The sequence below is a fragment of the Serinus canaria genome, chromosome 6 (genome assembly GCF_022539315.1).
Source record: "Serinus canaria isolate serCan28SL12 chromosome 6, serCan2020, whole genome shotgun sequence".
NCBI lineage: Eukaryota > Metazoa > Chordata > Aves > Passeriformes > Fringillidae > Serinus > Serinus canaria.
The window spans coordinates 19,516,863-19,543,095 of record NC_066320.1 but is presented as its reverse complement, the minus strand read 5'-3'; the positions used below and the strand labels follow the sequence as shown (position 1 = coordinate 19,543,095).

Genomic DNA, 26,233 nt, shown 5'->3' with positions numbered 1-26,233 from the left:
ATGCAGTTTACCAGTTATGTTTAACATTCCTACAAACCAAGTTCTGTTGGAGGGATTCAATACTGTGTCTGTTCTTAGCGAGTTTGCACTTTGGCAGAATACAGGATAAATGCTGTCAAACAGAAGGGCTTTTTTGTGTGTGTGGTTTCTCTCCTGTCTACTTGCCTGGAGAACTTGTTAGCACAACGTTCTCCAATTATAGTGGGAAATTCTTTTCTTGTTAATCCCTCTTTTTTCCCCTTTCTATTGTAATGAAAAATTGCTCACAGTTCCCCAACTGGGCCCTCACAGAGTTTGGTATGTTCTACTGTTATTAAATTCATCTCCTAGTGGCAAATTGTGTCACCCCTATTCTTTCAGAGGGGTCAAAAATCTCCTTTTATTAGCAGCATTGGTCAGGTTTACATTCCATGAGATGAGCTTTTACATCTACACTGTATTTTTTTAATGCAAGACAAAACCAGTAGGACTAGTCTTGCCATTGCCAGAAAATAATTTTAATTGTTAAAGGTGATACGACCACTCCATGAATGACTTAGATTTAAAATTAAAAAAAAAATCCAAACCCAAACAAAAAAAATGTGAAGAAATTTTGCTCTAAGCCTAGGCAGATATATTTGCAAGTCCCATAATTATAAATTGTTGCAGCTGAGGTTTTGTTGTTAATTAGAAACTTTAATTGAAACTTTCCTAGTCATTTCCATCTACAAAATTGTGGATATCCATACTCCTTTGATGTGATGACAGGTAGCCAGATTCTTGCATGTTGGATGCATGGAGAGCTGTTCAGTGGAGCCTTTCTCAAGTTGGCTTGACAGTAAAAATGCTAATTTTAGGGAATCATACTTTGATATTTATTTATGGTAGGGCCGCATACTTTCTTGTTTACTCCTGAAGTGCCTCTCAGCCTAGGGCCTTATTGAAGACTCAGTTTGGCCCACTCAATGTGAGGACACCTTTAAGCTCATAAATTTTTCTTTTCTCTTTTTGCATTTCTTATTTATGCTTTTCTCAAGTGCTATATTTTTTGGATTGCTTTCTTCTAGAGGAAAGTAGTGATGGGAATTTCATCTGCTTTTTTGGTTACTTCAGTGTATCCGGGCTAATTTTACCCTCTAAAAACCCTAAACAACTGATTCATTTGGTTTAAATCAGATGTCTTACTTGAATTATTTCTCCATATCAGCTAAGAAAATTTTATGTCAAGCCCAAATTAAAAAGATCTCAATATCTTTAAACTCCAGGCTGGCAAAAGCACAACTTTGCAGCAGCACACACACAAGTATCTGCACATAGATCCTGTTGGATCTCCTAGGATGTCCCCTGTACAAACGAGGCAGAGACAGCATTGGAAAGTCAGCTCACACTAAATGCAGGACTTTGCTGTTCCAAAAAGTAGAATCCAAGGTGTGGCAGGACAAAAGTAGGAGCAAGTAGGGGAGTGCTCTGCATCATGGTATGTGATGATCAGGATATTTAAAGGAGGATGAAAAATTATGAGTATTCTTCAGATGTGCAGCTTTCAGACAATAATTGCATAAAAATCATATGATTGCTTGACCTCTGTCCATGAGAGACAAAATGACTTTGTGTCAGGGTTGATAAATTTGTGAGGCAGAATTGAAGGTAGTTGTTGTGAAGAAAGTAAACAAATTGCTTTGTTTTCTAATTAACCTAATTTCTCTGAAAATTTAGATTATTCTGTAAACACTGATGGTGTTATGAACACTCATAGTATGCATTATGGGAGTGTTTTAAAAACCAAAGCCTCAGATGTAAGACAGACATAAAAGCACCAAGTTTCAATAGAATATTTTTTAATCTAAGAAAACCACAAGACTTCACTTTTGTTGATGGATATAATTTTATCTGCATTTAATAATATTTTAGAATTCTGACAAACATTGCACACTTTTTCTTTTTCAGGATGCAAGGCATGCTGCAGAAGGAGAAATATATACAAAACTTAACCAAAAAATAGATGAATTTATTCAGATTGCTGATTATGATTGGACAATGTCTGAGTCAGATGGAAGAGCCAGTGGATACTTAATGGACCTAATTAACTTTTTAAGAAGCACGTTTCAAGTTTTTACTCATTTACCTGTAAGTGTTCAAAATTAAGTTTAATTTTAAACTATTTGATCATAATTTCATTTTAAAACAGTAAGGTTTAAACAAAAGGTTCTGGCTTTTGATTTGTGCTCATGCTGACAGATGTGTTTTTAAGTTTTTCTCAGCACAGAAATATTGTCAAATGTATATCAGTATGTTGGTGGAGCTTACCCATCAGAATACTTAGAAAATACTTTGAAATACTTTAGTCTAAATATTGTTACCAGCAACTAATTTGCAAATAATGTAAGAACTCATGCAGTTTTCTAGAGCCTTTTTGGTGTACCATGTTGGTTTTGTGTGCACGTGCATTGGTTCAAAAAAATGCAGAATTGGTTTGAATCCTACATTTGTGCATAAGATTGTGGAGGTCTTGTATTCTCCAAGGTTTTTAGTTAAATATTTTTGATCATAAGAAGTTATTTGATTCTAGTTAACAGAGCTTCCTTGAATGAATTCTTGCTCATATTCAAATATCCTGTGTTATTTTGTCCCAGGAAAAAGGGTACTGTTAACCTGTCTTATGTATGAATTGTTACATTCTGTTGTCTGATTTCCCCTTGCTTTCAGATAAAAAAGCCTATTTCTAGTTTGGCTTACCATCATAATGGTTTATAGCTTTATAGTTCTGGAGTAACTTCAGTAAGTAATTCAAGCTACATCTGCTTTTTATCAGCTTGTCCTTGGTTGTTAACAGTCACACTGATGTCTGAGTGCTTTGCCCACCTGCAATGCTGAGAAAGAATAAATCCTCAATGAATGTTTTGAGGCTTTGACTGAAAGAAAAATTTCTTGATGTGCACAGCAAGATGTTGAAGTTGCTGGCATAGCAGGCTGATCTTGTCTTCCAGATACTATGCAGAGGCTGTGATTCTTCTGTCTCCTGTTCTTTTTACTGACTCAAAGACAAAGGCCACTCCAACTGTATCATGTGATACTGATGTGAATGTGTCATGTGAGGCATGTGCTTCTGTGCCAAATCAGTGGAGCGTTTTTTGATAAAGAATAGCAAGTTTGTTAGATAGTGTAATTCATTGTAACTTAGTATACAAAGCAGTGTGAACAAATGGCACTGCTCCTCAGTGGCCATATGCAAATGGCAGTTAAGGGATGTGAAATTTGTAGAGCAGGATGTACAGACGTCTGTCATGAATGTATGCTGCTAAATGGCTGTTCAGAAATGAGCCACAGACAAAATGAAGTAATGTGTTAAGGGAATGCAAAGAAGCAGCTGTGGCATTCGGACTTAAGAAGTGTGGAAGGTGTAGAATTTTGTGCCTGGAGGTACAAGTCAGCCTTTGGAGAAAGCTAGTTTCTGTAAAGAGGTTATTCTGTAATTTCAGACTCTGGTTAGGTAACAGGCAGGATGTAGAACTGTGTGGACAGGTAGTCTGCTGTGGCAAGAGGTTTCTTGTAATTTTTTACTTATTCTCATTCCCTGTCCTATCTTGGCTAAGTGCAGAAATACGCAGTCTTGTGAATGTTGTGTGTGACCTCTGGAGTTTATATGAAAATGTGTGCACACTATGGTGATTCTATTTAGATTTGTACTAGCAAGTTATTTTTGTTAAAAGAAAATTTATAGTAAAAGTATTTTCCAAGAACCAGTACCTTTACTTATAGTGAAAGTATTTAGCCCAGAACCAGGTTCTATAACTCGTTAAAATAGTAAGTGCTTTGGAGTGATAAACTGAGCTAGATTTTTCACATGCTGTAATTAAGGTTTGGAATACTTTTAGAATTAATTTTCATTAATGAATTATTCCAATAATGTCACAGTGATATTCCCATAGTAATTTTTATATATCTGGCAGAAACATTTCACTGCTCAAAATAGTTTATTAGAACCTTTTCTGTAATTAGAAGTCAAAGAACAAATCCCTAGCACACTGGCCATCATTCTAATAAGGAAAAGAGTGGAACAAGTAGAGAGGTCTCTTCTCTTCTACCTTTACATACCAAATTGTGTTAGAGGGCATTGGGCTAGGACTGGGGACCCTAGTTGGCCACAGTTCTTTGTGTCACACTCCAGAGTCACTGACTTTCTTTTTGGTATTGTTTCAAACACTAGTCTGCCTGTAGAAGTGTTATAATATGTTCTTTAACATTTTTTTTTGTTGCAGTCAGTGGGTTCCTCTCGTTAGAATCTTGTTTTATTTTCGTTGTATGCATAAGCTGTGTAAATGCACAGGGATGTGTCTCCCTTTGTGCTGTTATGTGGGGCTGTACTGAAGTATTTCTGTACCAATCTAGACATAACTTTTCAAAAACGCATCTTATGTTGTAAATCTGGGTTTTGCAATTTGTGTTCTTTTTATTGGAATATTAGAACTCTAAATCAGGTAGATCATGAGCTGTACTGAATCTGCACACAAAGTGACATAAGTTAGTTGGGGTTTGATATCTCTGTTGACTCAATGAAAATGTCTTGTGTCTCCAAGGCTTTTTTCCCCTCTCAAGTTTTGCATGTTAGTTTTCTCCTCTGTGTTTGTTTACTGTACTTAAGAAGCAATTTTGGAAAAGAAAACAGCTTTCTTCAACCCTACAGTTATATAGCCATAAGTTTTATGTTAAAATTTATTAATGGGTTATATTATATTTAGATTCTTACTATCCTGAGCCATTTATATCTTGCTTGAACAAAGTATGTTAATAACTTACAGGTAGCCTCTGTAAGCCATAATGGTAAACATTCTTTTAACCTAAGACTTTTGAACTACATTCTTTCTTGTAATGAAAAGTTCTGGAAAGACATTTCAACAGACACTTTGAAGTTTATTACTTTGATATTTTGGCATACAGTTCCTTATTACAAAAAAAACATATTATTGCCAAATTAGTATTATTTAAGTTATAATCTCTTTGTTACACTTCAACAAAATATAAATTCAGAGGTTTAAAAAATACTGCTATGTAGCTGTAATTGTTCTTTTTGTACGCTTTTTCTTATCTTTTATTGCTACCAATTTTTTTATTCTTTTTTTTTTTTTTGAAGTTGACAGTACATCTTAATTTTTTTGTTTTGACTGCCTTACTGGTTTCCTTCTCAGCATAACAACAATGACCATGCAGCTATGTCGGTAAGTAGATGCAAGATGAAGAAAAAGCATGTGAACAGAAAAACTATGAACTGCCTGCAGGCTTATTGCTTCAATTTTTAATCATTTAATAAAAAGACCCTTTCTGTTTTGCTGATAACGTGCTGTGTACCTTGTGTGGATGCATGCAGGGATCAGGTTAATGACTAACACTGGGCTTTCATACACTGGGACAGACAGCAGGAGTCCTAAAAACCTTGCAGAAGGTTGATGGGGTGTGCCTTGCATCCCAAATGAGGTAATTTAGAGACTGAGACCTCTTGAAAGGGAGGTCAGGTACCAAAATACAGCTATGAGACATGCATACAGAATTAGGATAGTGTGATATAGCTGAATAAAGAATCAGTGAAAGTTCTATCGTTCCTCTGCTGCATTTGTCTGGGGTCAGGGGAATGTGTGTACTGGTGTTCTTTATTTGCTTTTTCAATTTTTTTTTTAAGAAGCTAAATAATTGCATTTAAGAATTCTCCTATCCCCTGGTTATTTTCACATTGTAATTTTTTTCATATGGCATAAACATTGTCATGATAATGAAAGTGATGAGGTTAATATTACTAAATTATTAAAATCTGGAGAATGAATTTAGCAGTGGGCTCCCAAGTTGTTCAGAGCCTAGAGCACAAGTTATTAGTGGAGCTGTAGGGAGGTGCAGTATTTAGTCTGTTAAAGAGAAAGCTGAGGAGAGATCCAGTGGCAGCCTACAATGTCTTGAAGAACAAATACAAAGCTGGTGGAGCCAAACTTCTTCTTTGGACTGACAAATTCAGACATAGCTGTGGTCACAGGTTGAAGCTTGGGAGCTGGAGCTTTGATATTAGAGGGAAGGTGTGCTTGAAGAGAGGAGTGCAGTGTTGAAGGAGGTTGCACAAGAAGGCTTCTGAATTCCCATCCTCTGCTGCTTGGAAGGGTCCACAGGAAAAAAGGTCCTGAAGTAGTATGGACCTGAAGTAGTGTTGGCAGCAGTGCTCCAAGTAGAAAGTTGGACTAGATGACAGTGGTGGTTCATTCCAATCCACACTTCCATCATCTGAATACTCAGCATGCTGGTGAACTGTGAAGCTAATAGGTGTCATGAGCTCTGTGGTTTGTGTAGAAATGTTTCCTCTTAGTATTGTGTAGGTCTCAGTCTGCTGGTTATTTCATGACTGAGGGCTGGCAGAATTTCATCAATGTAGAACACAGAAGCTGTGTGGCTTTTGGATGGTTATGATTGGAAAGTCATGCAGTTTTTGAATGTTCTGTTTTCTGAATTCACAAAAATGTAGTCTTTTGGAATTATGTTTATGTCCCATTTTAAGTTAGTCTTGCAGTTTATAGTGCCATTAGATGCTTTGAATCAAAAAGCAAATTAAAGTTTCTTTGTACAGCCATTAATCTCATGAAATTAATTGGATGATCGAATTTGTTATTAAGAAACTACCTTTCTTAGATTTGTTTTGAAGAGTTAGGGAAAAATGTTTCCTTGTATTTCCTGATCAGTTAACTTGAAATTATGTGGGTCTATATGTAAGTGGTTTTAATCTAAGTTTAGAATTAGCTGAAATTTTATTCTAGATATGTGCCTTGTCAATACAAAGCTGGAAAAGAGTGACCGTTGAAAAGAGACTGTTGTAAATTGCTTGCAGTTAGGTATTTTTAATTGTTTCGGTAGCATTTGGGGCAGAGACTGGAAGTAAAATTGATTCTTAAAAATTCCATTCATGTTTTTAGTATACTTGTATTTTATCAATAGTTCAAAAGTTGGAGTTTTTAACCTTGAGGGATAAAATTTGTATGTTTAATTTATTTGCATTTTCAGAAAGAATGACATGTTATTTCATATTGCTAAATTAGTTCTTCACCTTAGCATCTTAGATTTAACTGGTAAGTTTTTTATTTTCTTTTTATGCTGAGGATGGTAGTTTGTGTTATTTTATTGTTTCTGTGATTGGCAGCAAAAGCCTAATTTCACAGCTTGCAGTGAGGGTGAAGGGGTGGTGGTTTTCTGTAGCTATATTCAAAAACTGTCAATCAACAGCCTCCACAGGCTACTTAAAGAATGGGTTTTCTTACTGACTTCTCCAACTGCTGCTTCATGCTGTCTTTGATTGGCACAGCCTGGCAGGGAGGATGGATGAATCTGTCACTGGCTGGTTAATTGTGTTGCTGGTCTCAGCCTGACATCAGGTCTTTGACTCCTAAGTGGCTCAATACAAAACAAATTAGCAGATTGCAGTCATATTTCTCATTCTATATGCTTTGACTTTGTTGAATGCAGTCCATAAATCATATTGACTGACACCATAGTGAATGATGAAAGCTGCTTTTGAGACAGCTAGCATGGGCTTTAGAAAGCAGCACCGCGAAGGTGCCGTGGAAGGATGCATATGGCTGACCCTTTGGGAATTTCCTAGGAGCCAAATGTCTCTTTACCACAATTGTTCTTAGGAGAAAAGCTTTTGGGTCCTATAAAAAAGGATTTAATATGTCAGCAGATTCTCTTTACAAGCTCCTTTGAAATATAAGAAGTTTGTCTAAGGGTTTTCTCTTTTTACAAACTTGTATTTCAGCAAAATGTGGAGGCTGGATGAAAAAACACTGTTAGCAGGTGTTTTTGAGTATAGAATAGGGTCCTTGTTTCCTAAACTTTACACTGATTGAGTGGAAGAATAGGTTTTGTAGATAGGAGCAATTAGCATAGGCACAGCAGAGACAATAGTAGTGTCTCCAAATGGGTGGCAACTGGGGCAAATGTGAGAAGCCTGCTGAATCTCGTGCTGTTGAATATAGGTATTTAATTGCTAGATAACCATGGCCACCCCCACCCCCTTAAATAATAATAGTAATTTCAAAAAGAAAAAAAAAACCCAAACAACAAGACTGTTTTAAAATTAGCTGATATTTGTTCAGTCCTGAAAAATAAATGTTATTGCTTGGTTCACAAATCCTTATAGTTCCTCTTCAAAATGCTTTCTGAAAAATTGGCAATGAATTGATAATGTGGTAGATGCTGGAAATTTGGAGATGAATTTTTAACTAGATCCTATTTTTCAAACACAAATGTTAATTTTATTCTTTTCTGGGTATTTTACATCCAGTGTAATTTGAACTGGGAAGCACTGAATTTTGAAGAGGATAACATAGTATAGTTCACATTTCTCTTAGTTAAAATTCAGCAATTTGATAAATATGCATAGCTTTATTTTTTCTCTAAATTTGAGAATATTAAGTGGTTTTAATAAGTATCTACTGTGTATAGTAAACTTGTAGTATTTGTTGATGTGTCATTTGAACAATAAGCCTGTAGTTCAAGTTACATAGTTGGAAATAGTTTATATGTTAGGATGTTTCCATTTTATGAAACTTCAAAACCAGCATTAAATGTACATGTATTGATACTTATTTAAAGTCCAAGTGGCTTTAGCTGTGTCATTTCTGTATTGTAACCATTATCTTGTGCTCCAGTACTATTGATATTTGCCAGAATATAACAACTAACTACACATGCTTGTTAGAAATATAAAATTCTGTCATTTATTAAGATAACAGAGGAGTACACATTGTTTCCATATGAAATAAACTGAATGTTAAAATTTTTCATGACAACCTATTAATCTGGTTGAACTTTTATTACATTACAGTGGCAGCATAAATAGGACATGGAGCTGATTTGATGGAGCAGTACATTAAACGGAGATGCACAAGTTGTTCCATTAAATCAAAATGACATTTCCATTAAGTATTTCAAATTCACTACACTGTAATTACATGAACTGTGGCCCATTTAGTCCCCTTCTCACCTCCCTTTTTCCTTCCTTTTTTGCCTATTCTTTTTTTCTTCTTTCCCCCCCCCATTCATATTGATATTGTTTGCTTGGGAAATAGAGCTGCATGTCTCCCAGTATAATTGCTGTTGGGTTTGGGAGACTTTTAAGCATGCTGTTCTTGTATTGTTTCCTACATTCTTTGTTGTCAGTTCATCTATTTTGCTCAAATATGTTATTTGCTTTTCTGAGATTTTCAATTAAGAAACTGACATGTCATTTTAGATAAAAAGCTCCTTACAGTTCAAGGTGTCCTAATGCTAGAAAGAATTAGCAACAGCCATTTAATGGTTCAGTGTGAATGTGAGGGGGGTTGAAGGCTTTCTGTTGTATTCATTATATTTTAATTACCTTTTAACAAATAATGGATTTTTAAAGTGTGAAATATTTGGGGCCAAATTCGCTTTCTGTTATGAAAATTTTTTGCACATGACAATTCAATCATCTTAGCAAGTTGACTTATTAAGGACAAGATCTGGCTCTTCAGATGCTGGAGCAGAACTTTCCAAACTTTTTGGGACAGTGAACTGTCCATTATAGTTGTTCATTATTTATATGCATTTCTGGGAGTCACCAGTGAATTGATCAACCTGACTTTGCAGAAAGCAGCTGGGGAACCATTACTTTAAAGAAACAGGTGACATGACTGTACTGATAGATAGGAGTAAAACATAGTGCTGTGTGCTCCGGTAGCTGTTATGTTATTATGATTTCTTTTGTGTAAATGTGTTGTTGCCTTTGTTTCACTATCATTGTAATGCACACATCATTTGAAAGCAGTGGTTTCAGAGCATTAATCTACAGAGATTCATGTAGTTGCATTTGACACCCAAGATCGCTCTGTTTTAAGAGATGGCAGTGCTATGAATAGAATAGAATAGAACCATCTGGTTTGGTATCTGGTCTCAAGTGGTTTTCTTAACTTTAAGGTAGAATTTTGTTGCCTTTAAATTTTTCTGTCCTGAATTTTAAATGATTTATTCAGGTTAATGTCTGACTTTGTGCTTTATTTTTTGATCTCATATTGGGAAAATTGTCTCAATTGCATGTAGATGATGGGGAGAGCAATATTGCCAGCTAGACTGTGATTGGGAAATTATTTCTGTTTTGTACAGCAGAGGGCTACATTTCATTTTCTAAGTAGTTGATCACTGACAGCACTGATTTATTAAGCACCTGAGATGATGGATAAGCATGAATTTTTAAAGTAATTTAGCAACAAACTTTGAGATGGAATCTCAGCAGTTAAACTACCAACAATTAGCACAAGCTCTTACAAGAAGTGCCTCAACCAATTGCAAGAATTTTGGTTTATATAAAGTTGGGGGTTTATTTAATTTGCTATTGTTAAAAATATGCTGCATGTTGATTTTCATTACATTCTTGCTTTCATTCTGTTTGGGTTAAAAATATTTAAATAAATCCACAAAGCTGTTCATATGCTTCAGCAACTTTAATTGTCATTGTTTTGGAAATGTCCTTGTATTCATGAAGACTGTTGGATTGCTGGAAGAAATATCAATAATTGTTTTAACATCTATTTAATCTAGTTCTCTGTTTGATCTAATAGAAACAAATCTAATAGGTCAAAGAAATAACAGGAAGTGTGATCTCTCTCCTTCTAATCTAAGTTTTCTATCATTAAGACTTAGTATATGTATCTTAAAATCCAATCAGATGAGCAGTTCTTTAGTGACATATCATTTGTTTCTATTGTAAAACTTGTTGCTTTTTCTACTAGGGAAAAGTGGCCCAGACAGCTTGCATGTCAGCCTGCCAGCATCTTTCAATGTCCCTAATGCAGATGCTACTGGACAGTGAATTAAAACAAATAAGCATGGGAGCAATTCAGCAGTTTAATTTAGATGTGATACAGTGTGAATGTAAGTATATATTCCCATCTGTATTTTTCTTAACATTGAAAAAAGTTATTTAGTGTAAGCTGTATAGTGATCCTTTTCCATAATCTACTAAAACTTTGTCTTTTATTGAAAGTAATATTACAGTACATCTTCTTGTAAAAGTATTTCTAAGTAAATATGATGGCATTCCTGGGAAATTTTTTTAATGAAACTTTTCTTTTAACTAAAATATCTAAATTGAAACATACATTGTTGTTACTCCTAATGGGGTCATAATCACTATATCCAGTAAAGATTTAGTTTAGTACAAAATTGCCCAAAACTACTACATAAATATTATGTTTTAATGGTTAAGAAAAAAAGGTCAACTGTCTGTGAAATTCTAATATTTCCTCTTGAGTTCATCTATTATGATACAGGTATTTAAATGTGCTGTTATGTAGGATTTCCTCACTCCTAGAACTGCTACTCCCTTACTCTGCAGAATAATAGTACTCATTTACTAAACATCAGATGTTGTCTTACTGTCACTGTTTAAAATATGACATCAGAATTATTTTATAGACTGGTTCAATACAGCACTGAAGGCAGAATTAATTACCTTGTTTTTTGCATGGAGCTTGTGGCTCAGTGAAGAAAACTTGTCCATTACAGTATTACTCTGTTTCTAATATTTAAAATACCAGCTCTGAACAACACAGTAGGTTCACTGCTCCCTGTAGATGACCCTGTTTCACCCTGGAATTTCCAGCAGTACAGGGGATAAAATGCGTATCTTGCAGGTGACTTTCACAGTATGAACAGTATGTTCACAGCAAAGAAGGGAGAAGGTCCTCTGTTTCCTGCTGTCATCTGGTCAGAGTTGTTTTCAGATTGTTTTCTTATCAGGCAAAGGCTAATATGTGCCCTGATTAGTGTCATCCTAATTTTTATTGCCATGCTGTCTGCCATCTTTGGGTGATGCACAGCAGAAACTATCAGTGAAGAAATCTTAATAGAGTTTTATTTAGTCTAAAATGATAATATTTCATTATTTTAAAATAAAGAAGTAATATGACTGTAAGACGACATGGTTTTTCATATGTAGCTGTTATTCTGAGTATATGGCATGGACAGGACATACCAAAGCTTTGGCCAAAATAAGAAAGTTTCAGAAAGCTAGTAACTTAAAAACTGAAAAACACATTCTTCCACCACTGTGTAATTTCTAGCATGGGTTGTACAAGTGCTAATAGAATGAACTTCCTTTCTTCCTATGTGGAAAGCTTTTAAAGCATGTTAGAAAAAAAATTATTTTTCACAGAAACCCTTTGAGTAGTTTAAATACAATTATGGAAGCTTGTCAGAATAGTGTTTTGCAACAAACCACATTTTGCAGTCTGTGAAGTAAAGGAGTGACACAAGATTTTGTTCAGACTGCTTTGCTGATGTGGTTTCATTCATAAGGTCCATCACAGGCACATTCCAGGCCTCACTGTGATGCCTGTGATTTATGTTCTTGCTCATCACCCTCCCCCAGCTTTATTCTTTGATGCTTTGGGATTAATGGATATGACAAAGACATTTCAATTAGTGCTTAGAGTGGGCGAATAATTCACAACTGTGGGGAGTTTTCTACTGTATTGTATTAATGGGTTTGACATTTTACATACAATGGAGCATACTCAGCTGAATTTTGAACCAAGAATTTAGATGACATATATAAAATTATTAATATCTGAAGGCAAACTTTAAAAAATTCTTGCCAATATTGTAGATTTTTTTTCTGACCTTTAACGTTATAAATTTATTCTTTCTAATATGAACTGGAGAGATCTAAATAAAATCAGAAAAATATTATAATTTGTTAGGGTTTTCTTCTGTTTAAAAACAATCAACAGTCCAAACAACAATCCAGCATTCTGTTAAAGTTAGTAAGTGCTCTTCTTAGAAAAAAAAAAGTCATCATTATCTCGCTCTTCTTCTAGCATGTTTTTTGTTTCCTTCCAAATGTTCCAAAAATATTTCAGTTTTATTTTAGTTTGTCCTGTTCTAATGAAAGTGTTTATCTATCTCCTCTGCAAATTTTGTAACCTTGAGCACTGTTTTACCCCTGTATTTTGTACCATTTTTTTCTCAGTGGTTATTTTCACTAGGATTCCTGAAGCACTGTTCAGAAGATAGAACATACTAAGTCCCATTGAATAAAATCCAAAGAGTACTCTTTTGCTTGAATAGTACATTTTGGTTCCCCAAAGAAGGAAATGGATTGGGAAGGGGGTGTTTCTGTTTCTTGAAGATGAAATTTAAATGTGGGTTACTGTATTTCACTTTACAGGAAGACAGGTGTGCATAATAAAAAATTAGCTTTTCAGAGACACCATCCAGATCTACTTAGCTTACATCAGCTTCTTATTAAGGAATTCCAACTTGTCTAAAGTTGTAATTGTTGGAAGAGCTAAATGTTTGGGGTTTTTTTTTATTTATGTGTTAAGCACAGATGAATTGTGAGGCAGGAATAGTTAACAAGATGAAATATGGGTGAGTGGGCATCCTTCTTCACCCAGATATGAAAGGGTGAAAAGGTTTTGGGTCTTGCCTATAAGCAAACAAGGGTTAGTGGAGAGTTAGTGCAAAGTACTCTATATTTTCCTGATCAGCCTTCAGTATGGCTTCCTGGCAGTCCCTCCTTTCCCCCACTGCATGGAGAGTGGCAGTGCCCAAGAGCACATTACATCCTGACCAAAGTGTTCTCTGCTGAGCACACACGAAAGTGGTCTCCAGGTGGACATGCCAGGAGCTGGGGAGCCCAGATCCTGTATTTCCTAGAAAAGGCACTTATTCTTCTCTGGAGGCCCCTTGCTTTACCTGCCTGCTCTCCCCTCTGGGCAGTCAGGTTAGCTTCACTGGCTGGAGGCCATCCTTCATCTGCCGCTCGCATATGGCAGCGCGGGCGGGACAGGAAGCGGCGAGACCTTGCTGGCACTGGGGGCTGCTGCCCGGCCAGCTGGCAGCTCCCTCAGCAAGGCTCCCTCCAGGCCTGTTTGAACAGCTGGAGCATCCAGCAGGGCTGCAAAGTGGCTGAGGCAGCTGAGATAGTCACCTGATTCTCTGCTCTTCCTTTAAAAATACTTCTGTAGCTTTGCTGTCCTGCCTGTGAATCAATGCTATGAGACTGGAGTTAAACTGTCCTCATTGAGCTTTTGATTCAAAGTCTGGACTTTGGCTTTTCATTTCTTCCACTGAGCAGCTAAACTATTTGTCAAGAATCAGGTTCTGAGTTCGCAGACCAACAGAGTGGCACAACCAGATGATGCCTAAAAGATGGGATTTTGAGCCAATAAAATTAAGAGACCTGTTAATAAATCTAGAATTGTGTAGAAATTCAGTGCAATTTACAGTTAAAGATATCTTAAATTCCATGTAGTAGATACAGCCTTTATCTTAAGATCTCCATTAATACATATATATATACCTGTCAATTCTCATATATTCTGTATACAAAATGTAATTATAAGATCAAAGCAAAATATTCAAAAGAAAATGAACTGAAGTAATCTTTGCAACATTCATATTAATCATTATAATTTATGTGTTACCTCCTAGCCTGTTTTTGTATATTTGTTTCATTTGATCCTATCTTCTTTATATTTCTAAACTGTCTGTTATAAGCAAGTATGTTGAGATTGTACATACTGAGGACCCACATTGTTCTTGTTCTAAATACACAGTATCAGCAAAGCAGAGGAAGAAAAGATGTTAACAAAAACCTTGTGAATACCAGATTAATATAATGTGTATTTTCAACTGATTTTTCCCAAATATTTGAGGTTTTGATTCAAACTGCCAAGCAGCCAGTTTGCCCCAAGAGTGACACTTTAATAGTGATCTTTGCATTTCATTCTCCTATATTATAAAATTCCAGAATGCTTTTATGCACATTAAGTCAAACAACAACCAGCCCCCTACCCCTGCAAATCTTCTTTAAGCCTAGAATGATTGTAGGGGGTGAATATTTTAAAAGATGTGTATATGACAGTGTTTCATTACTATCTAGAAAAGGGCCCTTAGGACAAAGACATTAAGAATGTTAATCCTGTTCTTATATCTTCCTAATATGCTGTGCAGCAGAAAATATTTAATTAGCTTTGTATAATTGTTAGCAAAACTTAAAAGCCCTGTGCTGAGGGTGGAGGGGGAACTGTCTGACTGTTACCATAAGTAGATTATCTTTTTGCCCTCTGAACTCATGAAATTATAATAATGAAACAAATTCTATTGTAGTCACCTGTCAGAGTGTTCCAAATGTGAGAATAAATGTTTGTGCTATAATGAGTGTCCCTAATGTTGTAAATGCATTCATAGTATGAAATTGTCGTTTAAGAGAACAAAGCTTGTACAACAATTAGGTTTGGTACATTATGGACTTCTTGTTCTACAGCTGCAATGCTAGTAGGTATTACATAGAGAAACAAAATTATTCTGCATTATTTAATGCATTGGGATAAATTCCAGACTCTCTTAGCCTGATGAGCACATAAAAGGTGCAAATATTTGCCCTGTGGCATGTAAGAGCATTCTGCTGCAGGAAGATATCTCCCCAAGCATAACGTGCCAAAAGCTAGCTGAAAAGACTTCCAGAAGGTCACAGTTTTCAGTTATATTTACTTTTCAGTTCTGTAACCCTTTTTTTGCCATTGATCTTCTTTCTCTCAGTGCTAGCTATAATTGTAGAGTGGCTGGAAGAGCTGAGATTCTGGTGGGGGAAGCTGATGGCAGTGTACTGTGTAAGAATAGAAAGTTAGGATCAGATCAGTTGATCTAATGGGCCTTACCTTTTTGGTTTAAGGGGTGTAGAAAAGTTCCCTTCTGACCATCATGCATATCCTCCTTATTAATGTGCAGCCATAGCTCACAACTCATGTATCTCTTCACATCTGTTTGCTGTGGAGCTTTGCTTAGGATTCCCTGCTGGAGTGTGCTGTTCTGTTTTAAACTTTGGGTTTGGCTGACCTCAGAGCCCAGCTTTGTGTCCTTAAGAAAGGGTGTTCCTGGTGGCCATGAAGTACCTGCAGAGGACAGCCATGTAGACACACAGGCCTTCAGCCCAGGTTGTTCAGTAGGTGCCTAAGGTTCCTAGGCTTAGGCATCTTTGTAATTCTGCAGGTTGGTGATTGTATAAGCTATTTTGTCTTTGCTGATTTAAAGAGTTTGTTATGAGAAAACTCCCTATAAAATACTGAGTGTAGGGTATGTTTGTTGAAGTCATTCTCCAATTACATGACTCTCATAAAATAACTTTTGCACTAGTGTAATGCAAGTAAGAAATTCTGCTTCTACTAGTAAAGCTGCTACTCTAATACCATATCCATCTATTACTAAGCTATTTTTAAGTATTCTGAGATAGTCCTAGTAGTTTCTTGTACCATTTAAGTAAGAGACTTTATCTAAAATAGTGTTCCATATAGTCATTTTTAGACTTGAGAAATAGACTATCTGAATTCATTAGTCTGCTTTAGGTTGAAACCATACCTTCAGAAGTAAATGGTCAAGGCCATTATTTTACCATCGTGTTAGCTCAGACAGCAGTGGTTTTCTGGATTTTACCTCCACATAATCATGTTTTCTAACTAGCAATTAAAAAAATATAGTAAGGATTTCATAAAACTTCTAAATGTTAAGAACAGTACAGTTTAGCACAGGGTCTGGAAATTGGATACATATGTTTTGTTTTCTTTACCGTTGAACGACCTGTTTCTCAAACTTGAAAAAAAATCTTACCTTTCACTCCCTTGGATGATGCTTCTCTAAAGCTGTTGCAGTAGTATCTACTTTGTTTTGTTGAGAGTTCTACCTGAAGGGCGTAAGAAAAATACTCTCAAGTTCTTTTGAAATAAGATATCTAACCTGAGTGAGGATGTGAGGCAGTGGTTGTTTGTCTTTGTTATTAACTTGTGACTGGGATAATAGCAACAAAAAGTGTATTTATTTTTAACAACTATTGATCTTTTCCTGGTTTATACAAGTAGTTGACTTTCTTTCATTTATTGTGTTGCCATTTTTTGTATTATGAATATAATTTTGCTTGCCAATTTTGACAGCCAGTTTTGGGTTCAGAATGAGCAGAAGTTCATTACTGCTTATGCAGGCTAAAAGGCATGAGCAGGCATTTCAGCTCTGCACTGACCATGGCATGTTGTCTACACATGAAACCAACTCCCACCTTAGTGTTTGTCCTTTAATGATGTTTGGCTGGAGGTGAAGGTTTGCTGTAACAAAGGCAGATGTCTGAAAATACATTGACAACCATGGAATTGGTATTATTTTGAAATTCTTCAGTAATCATGCACCTCAGGCTAAAAAATATCTTGGTTTCTGTGGTCATAGCATTACTACTGGGTTAGAACTTTAAGCAAAATTTCTAATAATACTCCTAAAAGAATTATTCTTTAGGATCACTGGAAAAACTGTCAAAAGGTTGTTTGTTGGTTTGTTTGGTTTTAATCACTGTGAGTTGTTAAACTATTCCCATGAAACGATGCTACCTAGCATTTATATTGCATGGAGCTTGATTTTTCTGTTAGATTAAAAAAATAAATCTACATCCATAATATTTTAACCTTTTTTTGCAGTGTTTGCTAGTTCTGAGCCTGTGCCAGGATTCCAGGGAGACACCCTGCAGTTAGCTTTCATCGACCTCAGACAAGTAAGACACTAGTTGGTGTTTTTTATCCTTCTAATTTCCCCTTCTGACCAATGCTGAAGTTATTAAATTCAAGAACCTTTCATGGTTTTGCATTCCCATGTAATTAGTTGTGAAAAGCAGTTATTTGAAGTGTTGTTAGTGGCACTATTCCCTGTAATTTAGTATAAAACTGTTTCTCCAGTGTGTGGTTAGGGGGCACTGTGCTACTGGTAGTAGTGTTACAGGAATATTGGATTGAATTTTGGTCCTGACAATTTTGTGAAGATCCTGTGATGCCTTTTTGCAAGAGTGTATGTGTCATCCTGGTGTGTGCTGGTCTGATTCCATTCTGAGCATTTGCTCCTGTCTACAAAACTACTCTCTGGATAGCAGAATCAGGCATCATATTATTTAACATTTCCTTTCATGAATTTGCTATGTAGAGTTCTTTTAAATTGTTGGAAAGCAGCTTTATTCCAACTGGATGATCTTTATTCTACATAAAATTTAATTTAATTATATTTTAAATGCTGTACTATTGGAAGCACTTTTCCACAGATCTTGCCAAAAGGAAAGTTTTCCCAGACTAAAATCTACTAAAATCTTTGTAAATTTGGACATTATAACCACCATAATAAAGGATCTTGAAGACCTTTTCATGCTTGAAGTTAGCTTTTACAAAGGATTTATTATTTCACAAAATTATAAGTGTAAGCATCATTTAATAGCGAAATGAATAATTTACTGTACATGGAGGATCCTTACCCTTCTGCAGATGTTGGTGATATTTTTGAGTGCCGTTATGAGCCTATCAAAGTCATTAAAAAAATAAGAGAAAGTAGAAAGAATTCTATACCAATTACCAAATTATCTATATAGTAAGAATATTTTTGCTTTTAATAATTAGTAGGTTTTTCACAACAAGATTATTGAAGGGCATTTCAGAAGGGAAGATTCTTGAGGCAAAAGTATTTAGATTTCTCCTGGTAGTTAGAAAGGACTTAATAAAGTTTCTTTTTAAATGAAAAAGTTGAACAGTAGGGTTGTCTGTCACATTCTCACAGTAATATAATAATGAACAATATCTACAGTGGGTGAGTGTGTACTGTGTGAGAAGAATACAGGATTATGGCTACAAGCCTTGCTCGTGCCACAAGTCTTGCCTTGACTAGCAGCCTTCCTCTTTTGGATTCTCTTTTAACTCTGTTTTTATTGTCAGTGTTAAAAGAGACTAAACATCTTCCAATTTGTACTTAGATCATTTCTTTTGAAGGGAAAGGATGTTGAGATTTTGGCACCATTTCTGTCATCCACCTAAGTGGAGTCCTTGCAGAGCCTATGCTTGTTTCAAGGGAAAACACGATTTCCATATATGCAAGAGGGCAGGGTGTGTACATACTTGCTATAGGAAATAAAGATTTTCATATGTTTTAAGCACTAACTGGGGAGTGTGTCACTTAAGTAGGTATTATGTTGTTTATGATAGCTCTTCCTTTATGTTAACAGTTATATTTAGAATTCTCTCAAGCGCTTTACAGAGGATGCTCTGTAGGTCATGTGAATTTGGTCGACTTAATATACTTTATAAACAGGAAAATTTGAGCAACTCTCTATTGGGTTGTAACTGGAGCTCGCAGATGTAGGACAGTTCTAGGATGTTTGGTTTGGTTTTTACTATATTTTTGTGTGCATCACCAAAAGGAATTTCAAGCACACATCAAAAACTTCTACTATTTAGTAAGGATTTTCAGTGCCTTCCCTGTTCTCCTTATTTGTGATGCATTTCTGTCTTAATAGGGTAGATGACAGTTCTTTTCAAGAATACTTAGAAAGGCAACAGAGCCTTTTTCAGAAGGTTCTTATAAAAGGTCATGCTTCTGTTTTTTAGTTTGAATTTGATACTTCTTCATGAATTGCAGGATATGAAAGATAAGGAAGTAGGTCCAGTGGTCAGGTTTTACCTGCCCACCCGGACTGTGCCCTGAGGTCAAACTCCTGATATTGGCTGTTTGGTACAGAGGAGCTGATGACAGGTAGGGGCTGATACAAGGGGGAAAGCTTGAACCGTATCAAAGCTAAAAGGCAGGAGATTTGGGACTCAGTGAGAGACTGTAGCTAAAAGATGGATCAGCAGGATTGCCCTCTTCTTAAAAAGCAGCTGACCTGCAAGGGAAAAGACTTTATCGTCCTGCCAATCACATGATTGCTAATGGAAGCCAGTTATCTCAACAACAGCTACTCACTCCGTGCTGTACTAGTGCAGTGGGTAAGATTAATGAGGATTGGGCAGTAGCATATTATAGCACGTTTTACTAATGAAATAAAGTCACTTACAGGGAGCCAGCTTGGAAGACAGAGAGAGGAGCTACACCTGATTACCATGTAGGGAGGAGCAGCTTTGAGAAGAATTGCCATAGGTATTTTCAGCCTAACAGTTCTTGATCCTCTGTCTTTCCCTGAAGACAATGTGTAGGCAACATGTTGCCCCCAGCAAGCCCACTTTCCTTCTTCCTTCCACAGACGTAGAAGAGCAAACAGAAACAGCTGGCACAAGAAAGAGTTGTGTCTATGAAGACAGCAGTAGTTAGTAGCAGGAAGCTCTAAGAGGACAGAAATCACAAAGGAGCAAGCACTAACTGATGTCCCGTTTGAGCCACCTCTGTCTCTTAATACTATTATCTACTCAGGCTTTTGTCATACTTAACCTGCTCTTTAAAGATCTCTGTAATCTGAAGAAGCCCTAGTCAATAAAGATTTTTGTGCTGTTTTCATCACCACAGTATCTCAGTATCTTACACGAGTGACTTGGTGGGGTTAGCTGGTCCCACTTGGTTATCTAGAAAGAAACTTGCAGTTCCAGCTAGTTTAGCAGGTAGAAAATTGGGGCAGATTCATGGATCTGTGCAGCTGCAGTAATTGTGTCATGCCTTATGCTCTTGTCTTAGCATATGACCTGAGGTCGCACCTAGGTGCACCCTTTGACCCCACTTAAAGACAGTGAGGGGCCATCTCAGTAAGGCAATTATCGAAGTGGCATGTGCTGCTTTACAGAGACTGGTCTCTGGCATCTTGTGGAGATGACCCAGCTCTCCTGCAACTTGTGCTGCTCTCTGACAATCATTTTTTGCTACTGTCTGTACAGGAAACCTGGGTAAATAGTGCAGTTTATTCCCCAAAGTGAGGGGGAATAAACTTTGGAGATTTTGCTACTAATTCAGATGCTAGGTCAATTGGAATTAACCTTTTAAAGTAAACAAGTCTTCGTTTGTCTTACTTGAATCGTCTCTGAGGAGGAAGCACAGGCTCTGACATTAATTAGTTTTTTCCTGGTTATGATCTGTTCTTTAGTGCCTAAAGACTAGGGTTACAGTTCTGGAATGTGAGGCAGTTTCTTGTATGTCCTGTACACTTAAGTACTGTGAGGATAAGACATGAATATTCTAATTTGTGTGTTATTCTTTGGAGAGCCAGTGTAGTATGTAGAGGACAAGAACAATAACCTTGTGGTAGGCCAAGAGTTCAGCAGTTGCTGTCCTAGGCCAAATATCCTGATTCTTAACCAAGTGGGTGCTAACAAATACCTATTCTTGAAATGAAATTATTTCCTGCAGAGATATAACTAAGCTGCCACCACGGCTTGACTTTGTTTCACTTTTGACTTGACAAGTTGTTCCTGGTGTTTCTGTCCACCATCAGCACTGCTTAGGGGCTTCTTCCTCTACTGTCTCATCTCAAACAAGTACTCATCTAGCTTGATGATTTGTGGAATTTCCTAGTTTTGCTGGGTTGAGGGGAACTGTGTCTTATCTGTGTTCTTTTGGCACTTTAGTACATGCTGTTAACACCTTACAGCTGCTGTCAGTGTTGGTCCTGCATAGGGCAGCAGTCTCAAGTGAAAATAATCGTATGCTGTTGGTAACTCCAGAGTTAAGCAACCACAGTAGAATATCTCCACCCTCATGGCAAACGGAGTTTACACTCTGATGGTGGTGTCCTTCACATGGAAGACCAAGGGCTGTGATCCCCAATGTTCATAAGCTCTGCTTAAGTGTGGGGGGAAATTTTATAAGATTTTCATCAGTTTCTGTTTGTATTTTCTCAATGTTAGAGATAAATTGGACACAAAGTCATGACACAATCAACATGATTAATACAGAGAGTCATTTATCATAGAAACATCAGAAGATACATTTTTGTCAGACTTTTGTTTATGATGTGTGTACATAAGCATGGGTCACTTCTAGGAACTGAAGTTATTGGTAGTACACAACATGTATTCCATCAGCAAATCAATACCTGATATTTAGAAATATAATACATTTTCTTCTAAGTCCGAATCATTGATAGTTTATTTGGTTGCTTGTCCATTTATATTGGAATGTGTTTTCTGGTGAGAAATATTACCAACCTTGGGAACTGTAGTGTTCCATGCAAAAAATGTAATGTAAATTTATTTGAAAGAGGAAATCGTTATTACTGCTTAATATAGTCCTCCTCTTTCTTCCCATTCATTACTGAGACATAGCATTGTCATTCTGTTAAACTCAGAAGTAACTCCTTGTAGGTAGGAACTGTGTAACAGACCACTGGGCTTCAATCTGAGGCACAGGATTTTCTGACACTAAAGGCAGGGTACAGTTCAGTCTTCCCCACTGTTATGCTTGCAGTGTTTAATTTGAATTAATTTCCTGTGGCAGTAACTACGTTTCAGCTCTGGCTTGTCTCAGATTCCCAAACATGCAGCCTGCCAAAGCTCTTGCCATCTGTGTTCCCTGTGGAGAATGCTCTTGAGCCCTTCAGTAGACCTCAGAGAATAAGTTGCAGCCTGTTGCCAAACCTGTTGGCCGTAACTCTTGGAGGCTGAGGGCTCACAAGGTGTGCTCAAGCTTCCTTTACAAGCTGCCAGCTCACAGAGTGCCTAGGCTTTGAAATTAGTGGGGTACACCCACCCTGACCTCTGTTCTGAGAACGAGTCTTGAACTGAAAAAACATCAGGCGTTTTCAAGAGGGAGAAACCCCCAACAGTATGTTTAGGAGTGAGTCTTAAAAACTTCAGAGTTTGAAGATAAAAGTAAGACTTTTTTTCATAAGGCAACAGTTTGAATTAGAAAATAGTATAGAGCATTTCATCTTTTGCTACCTGAGGGAAATGGTTGCTGAGACTTTCATCTTCAGAGAGGCTCTTTCACAATGCTTACTGATCCCTTTCCCCCTGTTATGCACTCCCCAGCCTCTCTGAACAAGCAGGGGAGCATGTTACATCTGTAACGTGAAGCCCAGCCTCAGGGTGCTATGTAATGGGATTTCTGCTTCTCTAGTTTTCAGTGCAATGCTGCTTATTTAGCTAAAGGAAGGAGCTCAGGTTTCAGACAGCAACAAAGCAGGAGTTGCATCTCCCTGGATTTCAGAGCATAGATCCTCACTTTGCTGGAGGAGGAAGGCAATTCTTCCTGGACTTTCCCTTCTCCATAAATTGACTTGGCAGTAAGGCAGGAGGGCTTGAGGTACACTGGGAGCAGAACAGGCACAAGTCAGTGTTCAATATCTCATGTATTTGCATCATACAGTGGTAGCATGTGTATGCATCTCGGGGTTTAAAATGACAAAAGTTATTTGAGTATGATTGCAAGCAAAATGTGCATTACCTGGCTTGCAGGGAAGACACAGTATTTCTTCATAGTACTATATTCTTCCAAGTAAACAGGAATTCCTCACACAAATGTGACAGCTTGTTTGTAAGTACTTATATTCCCCAGTGGAATCTCTTTTGATTTCTCCTTTTCAGCTATGCTCTGCAAAGCCTGTAGTTAATCACAGTAGGCTCAGATCACAAGCTGTGTGTATAGATATTTGTGAGGAAGATCTCAATCAGTGCTCTGTACACAAAAACAAGCTGGCTCATCACTGGGATGGGATTTATACCTGCCAGCTGGTAAGAATTAGGAAGCTTGAGAAACAAATGCACAGAAATTAGCAGCAGGGGGTCAAAAACAAGCATGGCTTTGGATTCACTATCTTGATAAAGATTTGCAGAATCAAAGCAGAATGGCAAGTTAGTAATTTCCTGGTAGTAAGTATTCCTACCCTGTAAGTGCCAGAAACTAAAAGCACACATGCTGGGTATTAGGTGCCTGTGTATTCTTTGGGACATTAAATCATTCATCAAATTCAGTGCAAAACAGATTGTATCCAGTTCATTTAAATGCCCCTTTTTCAGCAGAGCAGTGTAAATAACATGCTGATCATGTACCAGGTTTTTGCTCTAGGTCTTGGTGTACTAACGATGAGGGGCCATACATGAAAACAGGTTTGAAAACTTCAGTGTACAAATGCTGTTACTTCACTAGCTCTATCAATATCTCAGTTAACAAAAATTATATACATATGGCTATTTAACTACAAGATACCCTATTCCATCTATGGCAAAAACCTTAGTAGTTTCTCCAACAGAAAGTACAGTATGTTGTGCACAAAAGGCTGTGAGGTGTAAAGATGTAATGCGTAAGCAGAATGCCATCTCTTCATCAACAGTAAGGAATGGCCTAGGTACCTAAATCGTGGAAGTTATTAAAAAAAAAAATAATTCCTTATTGTTTCTTTAAGCTAGTTAATTTAAGGGATACAATTTTTTGAGTTCTCCTCTTACTTAATGAGATACACACAAGAGCTAAATGAGCCAACAAGAAATCTGTACTATATATTTAGAAACTACACAGAACTTGGGAAGCACTTGGGCAGCTTGACTTGGAGACCTGCAGATACCAGTCTTTGAATAAGAACATAAGCCTCACTTAGGGCATTTTATTTTGTTGTTAGGTGAATTTATAATTTTGGGAATTGAGACAGGAAATCACATTTATTAATCTTGTTTGTGAAGGTGAAACACTTGACTTAGAACAGTGCAGGGCAGTTTCATCTTCTAAATGTTACCATCATGGAAATCACTAAAAGTTTCACTGGAGAGGTTGATCAAAGCAGATATGAAGGAAAAAAAAAGAAAAATAAAAAGTTGGCAAAAGCTGCTGTCAAGACTATTTAGAGGGACATATCTTAATCCCTGTCTGAATTCTACCAACTGTCACATTTAATCAGCTTTAAGCTCTTCTTGGTCATCATTACTTTTGCAAGTCACTGTTTAGAAATAGTTAATCAATTAATTCAAAACCTACAGAGCTGTTGTTATGATGAAAACTTCATATATCTGGAAAACCTCTCCATTCAAGAAAGCTCATCCCATAGTTACAGAGAAAATTCATATAAGACCAGGACCTAAATTTTATCCTTGGTAGTTGAAGTGAAATTCCTGGAATACTCTGCATAATCCCTGAAATACTCTGCCCAAGAAACTTCTGTTTCCTCGGGCATGACACTTATTTTTTTAATAACTGGCATGCTGTGGAACACTTTGTGAAGCAGGCATTTCCAATGACATTATGAGAGAAGGCACTAAATAAACTTTATCTGGAGAAGGTTTTATTCTTTTGCGGAAGGACCTGTTGGTAGGAAAGTTTCAGAAGGTTCACTTCCAGATAATTTCTCAATTAACAAATGTCTTCCTTCAGTTAGAAGCTGATCTGTGTGCCTGTTCTATTTGTAAAATCCCACTTACTCTTCAAATCACTGATATACATTCAATTCAGTGAAAGTTATTCAATGAAATGAAGATTCTCTTTAGTTATTCTTCTGCTAGCAGTTTTGCTCCCATCCAGTCCTTGCCTTTGTCATGTAAGAAATTATGTACATGCAAGGAAGAAAGATTTGGGTGCACAACTTTCCAAAGTTTGTGAATACATTGTATCAAGCTATTGTCTTCCTGCTGATAACCAGTTGCTGCAAGATCTCCACCATTGTGTCTGGGCCCTTTTGTAGCCCTGAATTGATGGATGGAGTTCAGTTTTGGAGCCCCATCTCCCCAGTACTTCCTCTGAATTCTGTGAGCAGTATGTGGTTCCTATGAGTAATGAATAAGCATTGGCAATTGAGCAACATAAGAGAAGAAAATTATTGGTTTCCTTTGAGTTACATGTTATTTGTATTCTCTTAATGCTTCTAAGTCCTGTTCTCCCATCAGGGAGCCATGGAACTGGAAGCTGTGTTAGTGTATTAAGTAATTTCTGCCCCAAAATCACTTACATTCTCCAGCCTTATATAAACTGGGGGTACCACTGGTATGTGGTATGTACTGAGCAGCACTCCTAACCCTTTAACCCTACAGATCTGCCTTCAGTATTTTTTTCAGTTGCATCAATCAACATACTTAGGTTTGATTCCTTTTCTAAATTATCTGTCAATCACGTGCAGCAGACAGAATACCCCATTTTTTTCCTTTTGCTAGTTTCTTCTGTGAAAATGAAAGTCCATCTCAGCTTTAGAAGTCACTGTGGTGCAAATATAAAATCCAGTAAAATCAAAGGAATGTTTTATATCAGGAAAACAAGACTCTTTCTCTGCTTCAGAACAGAAACAACACAATGAAGGAATTGCATGAACATAGTAGGGCAATGACTTGAATTGGTGAAAAGTGGTTAATGAGTATTTATTCATTTGGATCATAGCATCTTAGGAAAAAAGATCATATGTTCAAAAGTGTTTATATAGGGTGTACCATAATGTGACACTGATTTGCAGTTGGCTGTCTTAGAACTGCAGAAATACAAATTAAAAAGTCTTACTCTGTCTAGCTAGACTGCC

At 36.8% G+C, this 26,233-nt stretch overlaps 1 protein-coding gene across 4 annotated transcripts in view; it reads left to right on the top strand.

Moving 5' to 3' along the window:
- The window catches only part of EXOC6 (exocyst complex component 6), an 83,941-nt gene that overhangs the window by 41,898 nt on the left and 15,810 nt on the right, over positions 1-26,233 (top strand). For 2 of the 4 annotated variants that reach the window (XM_030240897.2, XM_050976013.1), the window contains 3 exons: positions 1,927-2,106; positions 10,758-10,899; positions 17,490-17,563. In XM_030240897.2, coding sequence (XP_030096757.1) covers positions 1,927-2,106; positions 10,758-10,899; positions 17,490-17,563 — 396 coding nt within the window. Of the gene's footprint in view, positions 1-1,926; positions 2,107-5,110; positions 5,196-10,757; positions 10,900-17,489; positions 17,564-26,233 lie in introns of those variants that run through there. The other 2 variants (XM_030240896.2, XM_030240898.2) reach the window with 2 other exon arrangements.